Raw genomic sequence first — 13,765 nt, 5'->3', positions numbered from 1 at the left:
AGTTCATACTTTTTTGTTTTCTTTTAGGCTTTTGTTTTTTTAATTTTTTGCTTGTTTTTGTTTGTTTTTGTTCTTGTTGTTTAGGTTAGCTTCAATATCTTGTGAATTCCAAAAGATAATTAAGAGGCTAATATGTTATTGTGATGCACTTCTATATGGTCTTGCTCATTTTTGGTTTTTACTTTTATTCAGCTGACTAATAGATTTATTTGAGATTTCCCCAAACCATGCTTATAATTAGTGATTGAAGTAAAACTTTAAGACATATTTTTCTTTGGAACTATTTCTATATTGTGAATGATACATCTTAAAATAGTATCCTCTAACCAAAGTTTAAAACTTGATACATAGCCTGAAGTATGTTCGGAAAAATAGTTAAGTCAAAACAAGCATATTTCAAAATTTAGCCTAGTTGAGTCTTATTTCTAAAAATCCTGAGTTTTGCAAGGCTGCTCATATACATTATCATTAAGTTCTTGATCATATCCTATGTAGATAGAATTTTGGGGGGGCCAGCTGGGATTCTCCTTACCGTTTCTAATTGCATTGCATTGTAAATCTCCAAACTTTGTCCGGGAAAGAGTATCTTTTGGGAGGCATGCCTTATAAGTAAGAAATTATTACTTTGCGTATCCGGTACAGGATTTTTTAAATAGGCATTTAAATTTCCTATATCATATTAACTGCAGATTTTTTATTTGCTTTTAAATTACCCTGCGAACTTCAGAGATTACTTGTTTGGTGATCATTCTTGACAGAGGGTATCTTTCTCCTTAAATCTGTAGCACTGTTGATGCGTGTATATAAACATGCCTTTGTTCTCAAAGTCCTTTTCTGTTTGATTACTGTTGTAGCCAAGTGCTTTGTCTCTGTCTTAGTTGTTTTTTTTTTTCTTTCTCTTTTTTTTCCCTCCCCTCCTTTTTCTGGTACCTTTGTCATTTGCGTGAATAACTTTGTTTACATTCAGCAAAGGCATTAAGTGCATTTTTGATGACCAAAGGGAGTGATAAAGGAAGTAAGGAGAAGAAATCCAGAGAGTGGGGTGGATGAAAGGGAAAAGGAGGGAAGAATCCGGAGAGGAAAAGGAGAGAGTGGGTGCGATGGAGGAAGAAAGAGCAAAAGGCTGAACAGGGGCTATGAGGGTCTTCGAGATCCTGGGGGCTGGTCAAGGGGGAGGGAGACCAACAGACCAGCATTTTCCCCAGGCTCGGGCTCAGGCTTGTGAAAACTACTAATGTATTAAAGAACCTCCGCTGGGATTTGCTGAGGACAAATGCTGTAATGTGTTAGTCATCCATTATCTGCTTCTATTTTTGCAGGTTCTGAATGATGACTGACGCGGGTTTGTGTGATAGCCCTCCCAGTGCCTGTCATTCCTGAGGGATAAGGTCCCCGCGCGTCCAGCCCCAGCAGCGCCAGGGCAGAAAGGGGCTCTGGAGGGCGGAAAGCGTCCGCGGGCGGACTGGACAGAAGTACCGCCTCCGCACGGGGTTCTGCCTGCGGCGGGTGATCCAGACCCCTCGCCTCGTCGTCCGGCTCGCCGCTCTCGCAGAGGCAGATGGTGTGTGGCCGCCGCAGGACGCCCGCCGCGCCCGGGCCATGAAGTAGCGGCCGCTGGCGGCGCCGCTGCCCGACCGCCGGCCCCAGCCCAGCTCCGCGCTCCCGGGTGCGCGCCCTGCGGGGCCGGAGCGGCGAGGACATGGCTGGCGTTCGGAGCCTGCTAGTTCTCCTCCTGGTTCTCCCAAGCAGCTGCTGGGGTTTCAGAAGCCCACTTTCTGTCTTTAAGAGGTGCGTGGGTTTTTTTGTTTTTTTTGGGTTTTTTTGTTTTGTTTTGTTTTTTAAAGCAGGCGGAATGTTGTTTGGATAGCTCCTGGGTAGCATGCTGTTGAAACCGGGATCACGTCTGCGAACCGGAGTGTTGGAGAAATGTGCCAGGTCGATTGACTTGGCCCAAACGACTTGGGGCTTTTAGCACAGTAACTTGGTGTGAAGTCCTCCTGAACAGAAAAAGCCCACTGTGTTGCAGCCAGGCTGCCCTGGGTCTCAAAACTCCAATTACAAGTTGTGATTTCCAACAGGAATTCCCTCCCTCTTGGGGAGACGGGACTGTTGAGTCGTTTAGACTTGAATGCCTTCTTGCTGAAACCAGCTCAGAGAATAAAATATCAAGATAGATAAGTGATGGGGAGAAGCAAATCATGGGCTGGAAGAGCTCAGGAGAAAACACGGAGCTGTATACGCAGTCCTCATAATTACCATATGCAATATTCATGCACTTGTACATTTGTAATTCACATAGCAGTCTTTTTCCAAACCCCTCCTCATGCAATATTATTGTTGCTGTTTTGTTTCTGGCTAGGGATGCGAGACACTCACAAAGTCGTTACACAAATTTTACTGAGTTATAGTTAATGTTTATGCCATTAGAAAACCGAAATGCCAATGTTAATTTCTAATTTACTGATATTGTATTTTCACGAAATAGAAAAAGTATGTATTTTGACAAGCTCTTATGCAATCGAGTTTTAAATGTAGCCCGCTTGCTTGTTTTGATCCTATTTTGTTTCCAAGTTGATCATATGTTACTCCTAGACTGTAAACTGCAATTCTGATGTTTTAGAACATTATGTAGTCATTATATCTTTTAGAGTTGTCTTTGGATTTAAATCAATAATCTTTCATTTTAAGGTCTTAGAATTTTTTTTCCTTCTCGTGTTGAGTTAAAATACCATTATGTTCAGGGATATTGAAATGTTCTTCTTTTTTAAGGTTTAAAGAAAGTACCAGATCATTTTCCAATGAATGTCTTGGTACCACCAGACCAGTAATTCCTATTGATTCATCAGATTTTGCATTGGATATCCACATGCCTGGAGTTACACCTAAACAGGTGAGAGGAATTCTATATTTCATCATTCCTTATTCTGTATATGATCTATAATGAAGCAAGGAAACTGCGTTTACAGTAGTAGTAACTTTCTTTGAAAGTAAGCATTTGTTTTCAGGACTCCTTAGGTAGGGCCAGAATAATTGAATATTATAAAGAGAAGTAAATCTTTCAAAATAAATCTTTCAGGTAAATTTCTTCTTTAAAATTTTACTCATATTGTTATTTGTGTTTTAAAATGGAACCTTGGAAATTTATGTTTTGAAATCCTCAGTGGACTAATAGCCTCTGTAACACAGCATGTAATTATGGATTAAGATATGAAAAATTATTCTAATAAAGGGAAATGATATTGAACAGCTGCTTCTGAGAAACTACTTTATTTAAATGCTCTTCTACTGCAGCCACAAATTGAGAAATTTAAAAAAAAAAAGCGTGTGTGTACTGCCAAGAATTTCCAAAACATTGCATACTTTTAAAACTTAAGAAAACTGTTCATACAGGTGGTTGATTGTGAGTTTTCTTTGGTGTGATGTCCTTGTTAGAAAAGATATATTATGAAGAGATAATGGCAGAGCTCATACAAATGTGACCTACAGAGCATTTTGAGTAGAACTAGGTTGTTGCTAGGGCTTTCCCTATTTTAGAAGAAGCTCTAACTCACTGCTGTCAGTTTGTGCAAGGTGTTTCATTAAGCATAAAAAGGCCAGAATTAATTATGCTTTGCAGCCAGGCAGTGCAGGGATTTACGTGTGTCATTAAAAGGTAGTCTTCTCCTTTGGAAGGGCTGCGGAGATAGGGGAAGACTGAGGTGTTATTGAGCCGCAGTGGCTGATGACTCATTGCTGCAGATAACATTCTATTTTCTTTCTTTCTTTCTTTCTTTCTTTCTTTTCTTTAAAGTCCTAAGAAAATAAAAGTCTTCTATTTATTGGGGAGAATTCCCTTGAAATTGACAATCAGATGCCCTAAGAAAATACACACAGTCCTTTTTGGGGGGGAACTAAGGACTGACATTCATTTACTTGAAAACCTGTGTGTAATCTAGCTATCTATGAATAACTACTTTACCGTTGTCAGAATGACCCTCGCCCCGATCCCCTGTCCATTCCCAAATGACCAGGCACGTGACTTTTCTGTACGTTCAGTTGTTAGTGTCCCGGCCTTTAATTCTATAGCTCTTGATTTGGTATTTAGTCAGAAGAGGTGTAATGAGATTGGGAATAGGAGAGACCAGCGCCAGTTGCTCACTTGTGAAGTGTGCTTCTTCTCATCTCTTCTCACTTTTCAAAAGCTATTTTTCACCTATATTTGCTTTACATTAAAACTGACTTTACGGGCACCTGGGTGGCTCAGTGGATTAAGCTTCTGCCTTTGGCTCAGGTCATGATCTCAGGGTCCTGGAATCGAGGGGCTCTCTGCTCATCAGGGAGCCTGCTTCCTCCTCTCTCTCTGCCTGCCTCTCTGCCTACTTGTGATCTCTCTCTTTCTGTCAAATGAATAAATAAAATCTTAAAAAAAAAAACCTGACTTTATGTTACCTTTTTTTTAAAAATCCACCAATTGGTCTTTAAGCACTCTTTTCCCACAGGAATATTAATATTTTCTCATATAATCATTTGTCAAGTTTCGTTATTAGTCTGTAGTTTTTTCTTCTTATTATTTTGCAGTATTATTTAACTTAACAGTAATAATAGTAAGTAACTGTGTTTGCACCAGTACTCTCAGAAAGAGTTCCTAGAGGAATTGATTATTTAAAAAAATGAAGAGTAGCTCAGTTTCCATAAAATAAAATGTGTTTACTCTTTTTTATAATCTTATAATTATCAAAATAACTCCATGGCAAAAAGACTGCATATCGAGTTACTGCTTGTTCTTTTCCCCCATCTGCATTTTTTTTGCCTCATGCCGTGGACACTTGCTGGTCGCCTTCCCAGCAGACAGTCCCGCATGGCTCCTTCTCTTTAAACCACACGGTTTCCAGGATTTTTCTAGCCAGGATCTGGAAGTGGAGCCCATGGATGAGGATTAGCAAATCACTGCCCTCCACCTCCCCTGCTACACTAATTGGTTCAGAAGAAGGTGTGTGACCTAGGCTAGTTCAATTAAATCTTGGGACTTTTGCTGGGAATGTGTTTTTCTTTTGCATGCGAGCACAGAGCACACTGTCCTCGGATCTGCTGCATTCACGAGGGCAGCCATGCCTGCGGATAAAACTAATACCACAGAAGGCGGTGCAGAGACACTGAAAGAACTGATGTTCTTGGTGACCTTGCTACATAGGGAGTTTTCAGTTATGTTAGGCTTTTTGTTTCAACCAGGTTGAGTTGGGTTTTCTCTAAACTACCTAACTGGCTAAGTGATTCCATTGTTGTGCCTCGTCAGCTCAGAACTGGTGGTTGAATGTTTCTTCCGCTTTCCCCACCACAAAAATGCCATGACTGTTTACTGATTTGATCCAGCCAACCTATACCTCGTAAAACTTCATGAGAAATGAAAGTTACACTCCTTACTGAGTATAGCCGGGAAGAGACGGACGCGGAAATCCCTTTCTCTCCTGAACTTGGGGTTTTGGGTGGTGAGGAAGATGCGGAGCTGTGGTAGTGTGAGGGCGCCTGGTCAAGAAAATATTCTTTTTGTAAAATGCAGATGAAACTAAATTTAACCCAGACTCTTAAGAGGAACAGAGATTACAAGGCTAGAAAAGAAAAAGGAAACATATTAGAGGAAAGAAATGAAAGATAGAAGGGAATAAAAAGAGTTGGCTCTCCTCTAACCCTCCGTCCCCCCAAATCTAAGAGAATGGAATGATCCAGGACAGATATAAAAGGCAAAAGAAAAAATAACTATAATTGGAAGAACAAAACATTTAAAAAATACTATAAACAGACCCCTGGGTGGCTCAGTCAGTTGAGCGTGCAACTCTTGGTTCCGTCTCAGGTCATGTTCTCAGGGTCCTGAGGTGGAGCATCCTGCGGGGCTCCCTGCTCAGCAGGGGGTCTTCCCCTTCTTCTGCCCTTCCTCCCACTTGCATGCACACCCTCTCTCTAATGAATAAAGGGGGTCTTTAAAAATAACCAAATAAAAGGTTAATTATAGAAAAAAATCTTATAAGAAAACCAGGAGTAAGGAAACATCAAAGAAAGAGAAGGCCTTGAGGATTTAAAATCTTTTTTTTTTTTAATAGCAGAAGATCAAGAAGAGCAACAAAATTAATTAATTTTAAAGATTTTTCTTGGTTTATTAGAGAGAGGGAGGAGAGAGAACACAAGCTGGGGAAGAAGCAGAGGGAGTGGGCAAAGGAGGCTCCCCGCTGAACAGGGAGTCGGAGGCCAGGCTCCATGCCAGGACCCCGAGATCATGACGGGAGCCGAAGGCCGACGCTAACCGACTGAGCCACCCAGGCGTCCTGAAGATTAATAAACTTTAAGGAAAGAAGTTGAGTTGGTAATTGAGGGTGGACCATGTTGGTTAAAGAGATATTCACTCAACAGGTTATTTTTGTTTTGTTTTGTTTTTTTTAAAGTTTATTTGATAGAAAGACATCACAAGTAGGCAGAGAGGCAGGGAGAGAGAGTGAGAGGGAAGCAGGCTCCCTGCTGAGCAGAGAGCCTGACGCGGGACTCGATCCCAGGACCCTGAGATCATGACCTGAGCTGAAGGCAGCGGCTTAACCCAGTGAGCCACCCAGGCACCTTTTTTTTTTTTTTTTTTTTTTAAATAATACACCTCTTAAGTCTTGGCAATAACACGATACATCAGTGAATCTGGTCTAAGTCCTTTCCTTGGGAAACTTGAGATTGTCCGGTGGGTCTGAATAGAGAAACAAGCAGATGCAGAACAGGGGTGGGGAGAGCTTAGCTATAATAGAGACACAGTGCATGTAACTAATTTTGCTGGTGGAATATCAGTCTAAATTAGTGTCTTACCAAAGAATATCCAGTCGTGTCAGGCCTCTGTGTTGCAGTCTTTTCTACCATATCATAGAATTCAGAGAAGCCTTTAAAAATTGCTCTCATTAAACCAGCTCTGGAGAGTCTGGGGAAGGTAGTTTAATTATCTATTGCGATATCAATTTTATATTCAAAGTAAGCTCACTCTCTTCTGTGACTTGAAATTTTAAAAAATAATCTCTGTCCTCTTGAATAAAATCCTTCTAATTCAGTGTTTTCTCAGGCTTTGGGAAGTTAGGGAGAATAAGCAGCCAAGTAGTCTAGAGTTGAGGTAAAGAAATCAAAATCTGGTCTCTGATGGCACAGGTTTCAAATCCAGCAAAGCCGAGGAGTGGTGCTATCTTGAGGTATCTTGAGGCTCTTCTCTTAGCACTTTTTCTTCTTCATTTAATTCTCTTTTCCACCAAAGATCCTGTGGGCTTTTGCTGTCATCGATTCATATCAATAAACAAAAACCAACTGATAAACTGCCAGTTCCTGGTCATAGTAAGGTGCTCTCATCAATTTAGTATGTTAACTATCCCATGAATGTTTGCTTTTAAACTAAAAATAGGGGCACCTGGGTGGCTCAGTGGGTTAAGCCTCTGCCTTTGGCTCAGGTCATGGTCTCAGGGTCCTGGGATCCAGCCCCACATCGGGCTCTCTGCTCAGCAGGGAGCCTGCTTCTCCATCTCTCTCTCTCTCTGCCTGCCCCTGCCTACTTGTGGTCTCTCTCTGTGTTGAATAAATAAATAAAATCTTAAAAAAAAATAAAATAAGTAAAATAAATGAGGCACAATTACGATGAGTTCATGTAAAGTCATTGTCTGACAATAAGCCAGATCTAGTGGGTCATATAGGCTTCAGAGCCAGGTCAGGAGCCTTCTCGTCCTAGCTCTTGCAATGTCAACGTCTTTATGGTTTTGGACCGTCTAGGCCTGCTCCTTCATCTGTGGACAGAATCATAACTGGACTTCCCTGCGACTGTTTTTAGGCCTGAGCAAGGTTATCCCCATGGCACATTCAGTTGTCCTGCACGTGATTAAGATCTCATAAAATGTGAACCCGTACTGTTATTGTTATTTTGTGTATTGAAGGAAATGTGACTGAGTCTTAAGAGGAGAAAGAAATTGCCAACCTTTATGCTTTCAGAAATAACTTCCTGGAGAAGGTAAGACATCATCGTAATTTTGAAAGAGAGGAAAGTTAGCCAAATGAAGAAAAACAGAAAGTATGGACCTGGATAAGAGAAACCTGGAGAAAGTAAGCAGGGAAGTCAGTCTTGCCGTGTGCTCATTCCTCAGTAATTTCTATTAGAAATGGCCCTCGTGATCAGAAAATGAAGGAATATTGAGAATGGATATGTTTTTCTCTGAGTTCTTACATATCTTACATACCGCTTAGAAAAGAAAGTATCAAAAGCCATTTCATCTGGATAAAGCCTTATTTTTTTTTTTAAGTATTCATTTGAAATTAGCCTGGATTTCTTCACTTTACTAAGAACTTTGTCCATTGGCCTTATTAAAAAAAAAAATCACTCTTACCTAATGTTAAGTCTTTTCAAATCCTAGGATTTATATAGCATTTTTATTTATTTGTTATTTGTGTCCCTTGGGTCCTCTGGTTTAAGGACTTACTAATATAAACTAATTTGTAAGAGATACAGTTTTATAGAATTAAATACTTTCTTTGATCCTAAAAACTTGAAATCATGTAATAATTGCCTGTCTTTCCACTAGGGTATGTTAGGCTGTCGTTACTGTGGTCACAGTCCTCCGTTATTTTGGGAGCATTTTGAGAACTATAAAGGAAAGCACCTTCTCCTTCTTGAACCTCTTGCAGATCCTTGTCTCATTCTGTAGTTGTCTTTTGAAGAGTCACACGTTATGCTCTGAAATTAGACAACTGTCTTATCCTCTGTTCCTGAGCACAAATGTCTATGGCCAGGAACACCAGGAAATGGAACAATTCTGAGTTTAAAGATCGCAGCAGGTATCTCTGAACAGCAAGTTGAAAACCTTAAATTAGAGTCTTAAGTTATCACTTATTTTACAATACCCTGAAAGAAAGTAGCATTGACACATAATCAGAATGAACAAAGTACTCCTATGACATTTTCTGAAAAGCTTCCCACAGTGTTTCTCTTTGCTTTTTTCTCAAAAAAGTGAGAAACCATTAGGAAGTGTTTACTAATATATTTTAACTTTTCATTCTCTGACATAAAAAGGAAGAGAATTCCCTTTGCTTTCACATGCATATAAACTTGTAAGAAGGACCCAGCTTACACATTCTTTTTTTACTACACCTGTTTAAAATATCAAGCCGCTATAATATAATTTCACTTTTAAACAGCACTTGCTTAAGGTACCTGTTTATCAGAAGTAGTATACAAGTAAATGCAGAGTCGCTGTGGTGCCATAATTTTCTTAAGTTCAAAATGCTGACAAAATTCAGATTTTTTCATGTAGTCAGCTGTACAAAATTTGGCTTATGGTTAATTTGGGGGATATTCTAATATGTTAAATGTATATGTTTTTAATTTAATGCTTATGGGGGGAGAGGAATCCCAACCGGTGCTTAGAATTCAGGACAGAATTACCAAGGATACCTCCTCTGCAAATGGGGCTTTAATGGAAATGTTTTTATTCTTTGGGAGTTGTGATTTGCTTGTCTCCTTCTCTCTAGTTATTAGTATGTAATAATATTTGCATTTTTAAAAAAATAAAAATTCTGAGGTTTTCTTTGAGCATGAGGCCAAAAGAAAGGGAGGTATCCCACATCCCACTGCAAGACTAGTTTGACTTTGGGATTAAGCCCTATTGTATAAGGGGAGAAAATTAATCTGCGGGTACCAGCAACCTTCTGGATACTTGTCTGCTATCGTCATTGGGGAGAATGGATTCAGACTCTTCTCAAGGCAGCTGGGTGTTTGCTGGGAAATGCCCAGAATAGATCCCTACCTGACTCTAGAGCCTGTGTATCTGGAACCCTCCTAGGTTCCCTGCCCACCTGTGTGTGGTCAGTGGCCATGTCCTACCCTACTTTCTCTAGTCCTCTGACCGACCTCAGTGTCCTCATCCTCTGCTAATTAAGTCTGTACAGTAAGACAAACACGGAAGATGGATTTGATTTTTTTTTTTTAAAGACTTATTTATTTGACAGACAGAGATCACAAGTAGGCAGAGCAGCAGGCAGAGAGAGAAGGGGAAGCAGGCTCCCCGTTGAGCAGAGAGCCCGATGCGGGGCTCCATCCCAGGACCCTGAGATCATGACCTGAGCCGAAGGCAGAGGCTTTAACCCACTGAGCCACCCAGGCGCCCCTGGATTTGATTTTTGAGGCAAGTCCATTTGATTGGGAGTTACTGCCTAGAAAATGTTAAGAATTGTGAAACCACGAGTGTGAAAAACAGAGGTAGTGGCTCTAGTAGACAACCCTGTACCAGTGCATTTCTGTTGTTAGAAAAAAAAAGATCATGGGTAAAGGTTGAATGCTTTAAGTCGTTGTCTTAAAATGAGCACAAGTCATGGCTTTTAGTGTTTCTTAGTTCTTAGGTTTTTAATTTTTTTCTCCCTTCGCAAAAAAAAAAAAAAGAAAAAGAAAAAGAAAAAAAAAGCATGGAGGTCTTGCTGTTGAAACAGGAAACTTGAAAAATATCCTTATTCTGGACTAGTATTTGCTTTTTATTCAGAAAAACGTAGGCAATGTATATAAACTTCCAATTTAATTTAGATTTAGAGAAAGAGCAACAGAAGAGATTAAAATGCTATACACGTCCCGTTCCCCAAACCAAAGAAGTAATATTATCCATTTACCAATGGAGAAGCTAATAGCAAAGAAAATTCAATGATTATTAGAAAGAAGGGTCACCAGACCCTTGTTTTGTTTACTTAGCTGCCTCATGTTAGTTTTTCCCACTTCCTTTTTTGAAAGTTTGGGATTGGTGTTGTTTCAGAGGCTGCATGTCCCATTCCCTGGTTGTATTTGTTTGTGAGATTCACCCCTTGATTCATTGGCGAGGCTCAATTATGTGAATTAAACAATATAGAAATATTAAAGGGATCTTGTAAACTGCAAATTAAAGTCACGTGTAGTTCATTGCTAATTGTTTACACTGAAATCATGACACTTCCTCTTTATTTTTTTACTGAAACCTATGTAATGTCCACTTAGGGAGGATATGATTGAGCTAGGAACAGTTTTTTCCTCTGTGAGAATAATCTAAACTTCACAAATTTGGGTTCAGAACTGCAAATACACATCAACCGGGTTTTTTTTTTTTCTCTCTCTCTCTTTATTGAAAATGAGAAACAGAAAGGGGACTTTTTATTTTTAATTCTTTCTTGGTATTTTTCTATCAGTATGACACTTGAAGAAAATATTTTAAAAAGTTAACTCCAGAGGGGGATGGAGTAATTGGATGATGGCATTAAGGAGGACACGAGAGAGTGAGCACTGGGTGATCTACGCAACTGATGAATCACTGATTTCTACCTCCGGAACTAATAATACACTCTAGGTGAATTAATTAAATTTAAATAAAATAAAATAAAATAAAAAGTAACTACAATCCAAGAGACTCCCTTATGATTACCTATTTTCTCAGTAAGATTTAGAGTTCTTGTGGGTCTGAAGGAGGGCAGGTGTTGTGATGGACACTGAGTGTTATACGCAATTAATGAATCGTTGAACACTACAACAAAAACTTATGATGTACTATATGCTGTCTGACTGAACATAATAAAAAAAATTAAAAAGAGAAAGAGAAGTCCAAAAAAAAAAGATTAAGAGTTCTTCTTGTTTTGTTTTAAAAAGAAATATATTTATTGAGTACTCATTATATAACAATATATTAGGTATTTTATAAGCATTGTCTTATTAATTCTCATAAAAATGTTGTGTTTAGGGGCGCCTGGGGGGCTGAGTGGGTTAAGCCTCTGCCTTCGGCTCAGGTCATGATCCCAGGGTCCTGGGATTGAGCCCCGCATTGGGCTCTCTGCTCAGCAGGAAGCCTGCTTCCTCCTCTCTCTCTGCCTGCCTCTCTGCCTACTAGTGATCTCTGTCAAATAAATAAATAAAATCCTTAAAAAAATTTTTTGTGTGTGGTTAGGGTAGTAATGTTCCTCACACATTTTTTTTAATGTGAGATATTGAAACTCGGGGAGATTAAATAGCCTGATGATAACCAAATAGCCAGTAAATAAAAGAACACAGGTTTATAAACAGGTTTATTTGAATCTGAGACCATGTTTACTTCATAATTCTGTGCTGCAAACCTGTTAATGCTTTATAGGTATTTTCTAGAGAATGTTTCTATATGCATTTTTATGTGTGCGTATGTGTATGTACACACACATATATTTTTTATTACACATATGCTATAAAATAAGAGCTTCCTTTTGTTATATAAATTAAATACAGATTACTGGATCCATCCTAAACCCTTGAATGACTTTTTTCTTATATTTTTCTCCTGTCCATCTAGAAAGAAATGTTACTCATCTGAGTTCTGATAAGGTATTTCTGATCACCTGGCTCTTAAAAGACACCTTGTAATCAGCCTCATTCAGTTTAACACAATTTTGACATATCCCTCTCTAAATCTAAATGGAGATTAGTAAATTATTTCTTAAAGTGTCAGATAGTAAATATTTTCAGCTTGCCAGCCATACGGTCCCAGTCATAATTGCTATAGATAGAAAGTAGCCCTAGATAATATGTAAATGAATGGCTTGACTATGTTCCAGTAAAAAAATGTATTTACTCCAACAGACAGCCACGCATGAGCTGTAGTTTCCTGATCCCTGATCGGAAACCATTGCATATGCCAGTTAGGCTAATAAATGGATTTAACCTTTGATATCTCATGCACTCGGTTTTCTGACTTACAGAAAATGAAGAATAAAAATACTGATGCGAGGTGAACAGTGCTGTGACCTTTGTTCCTTAGTTACCTATTTAGTTTTCATGAGTTAAAGGGTCATACACAGGAGTTTTCTTGTTTGGGATATTGTCTTTCCGTCTTCTCCATCCGTGAATAGTAGTAATCGCTGTTATATGGTTCCTCTAAGCCAAATACACTGGAGTTTTTATTGGTTTCTCTTTCTCACGCAACGGGCGATATGCCAGCAACTCCTGTTGGTTCTCCCTTCCAATATATCCAGAAACCAGTCCTTTCTGACCACACCCATCTTTCCTACTCTGGCCCAGACACCGTTCTCTCTTTGCTGAATTATTACAGTAGCTCTCCTAACTGGTCTCCTTACACCCTTTAATCCTGGAGTCTGTGCTCCTTCTGGCAAACATTGTGCAATATCATTCTGTAGAATATTTTGCACTAAGCGAAAGACTGAGATACGTCTACTTGTGTTGCCCTAGAAGCATTATCACTGTGTGTAAAGGGAGAGAAGCAGACTATTGTCAGATGCAGAGGGAGATCCCATCTTCATAAAAATAAATAATAACAAAACACTATAGAGGTGTGTGTTATATATATATATTTATATATACTTTTGTATATATATTTTTGTATAAGCATGGAGGAAGTTAGAAGGAGGCACGTTAAGCTGCAAATGCAGTTTCCCTTGGAGAGTTAGCGATGGAAGATGACAGCAAATTTTTTTTTATCAAGGCCATTTTGTTGTTAAAAAGATCATTTATTATTTTGTAATTGTTAAAAATTAATAAGGAAGTAAACAGGCAATATCAACAACAAAAAGAATACAAAACAACAACAAAAAAAGATCTACCTTTCTGATATAAATCCTAATGTTCTAGAGATCTCTGGAGGGGTTTTCCACACAATGCCTCTAATTGATAAATTTTTAATTCCTTTTCCCCTGCTTTGCAACAGTGCTATTAAGAGAGCCTGATTAATTAAAGAATTTAGGAAATTGGTACACGTTTAGAAACAAATAGAGCCAGATTTGTAGGGTGGTATTCTTCTAT

General features: G+C 39.0%; 1 protein-coding gene across 20 annotated transcripts in view; it reads left to right on the top strand.

Moving 5' to 3' along the window:
• Positions 1-1,629: 1,629 nt before the first annotated feature.
• PAM (peptidylglycine alpha-amidating monooxygenase) overlaps positions 1,630-13,765 on the top strand; it is a 154,841-nt gene continuing 142,705 nt past the window's right edge. For all 20 annotated transcript variants that reach the window (XM_032335655.1, XM_032335654.1, XM_032335653.1 and 17 more), the window contains exons 1-2: positions 1,630-1,788; positions 2,770-2,890. In XM_032335655.1, coding sequence (XP_032191546.1) covers positions 1,700-1,788; positions 2,770-2,890 — 210 coding nt within the window. In that variant the 5' untranslated portion in view covers positions 1,630-1,699. The remainder of the gene's footprint in view (positions 1,789-2,769; positions 2,891-13,765) is intronic.

The sequence above is a fragment of the Mustela erminea genome, chromosome 3 (genome assembly GCF_009829155.1).
Source record: "Mustela erminea isolate mMusErm1 chromosome 3, mMusErm1.Pri, whole genome shotgun sequence".
NCBI classification, from domain to species: Eukaryota; Metazoa; Chordata; class Mammalia; order Carnivora; family Mustelidae; genus Mustela; species Mustela erminea.
The sequence above is the reverse complement of the archived record's forward strand: the minus strand, read 5'-3'. Positions and strand labels throughout refer to the sequence as shown.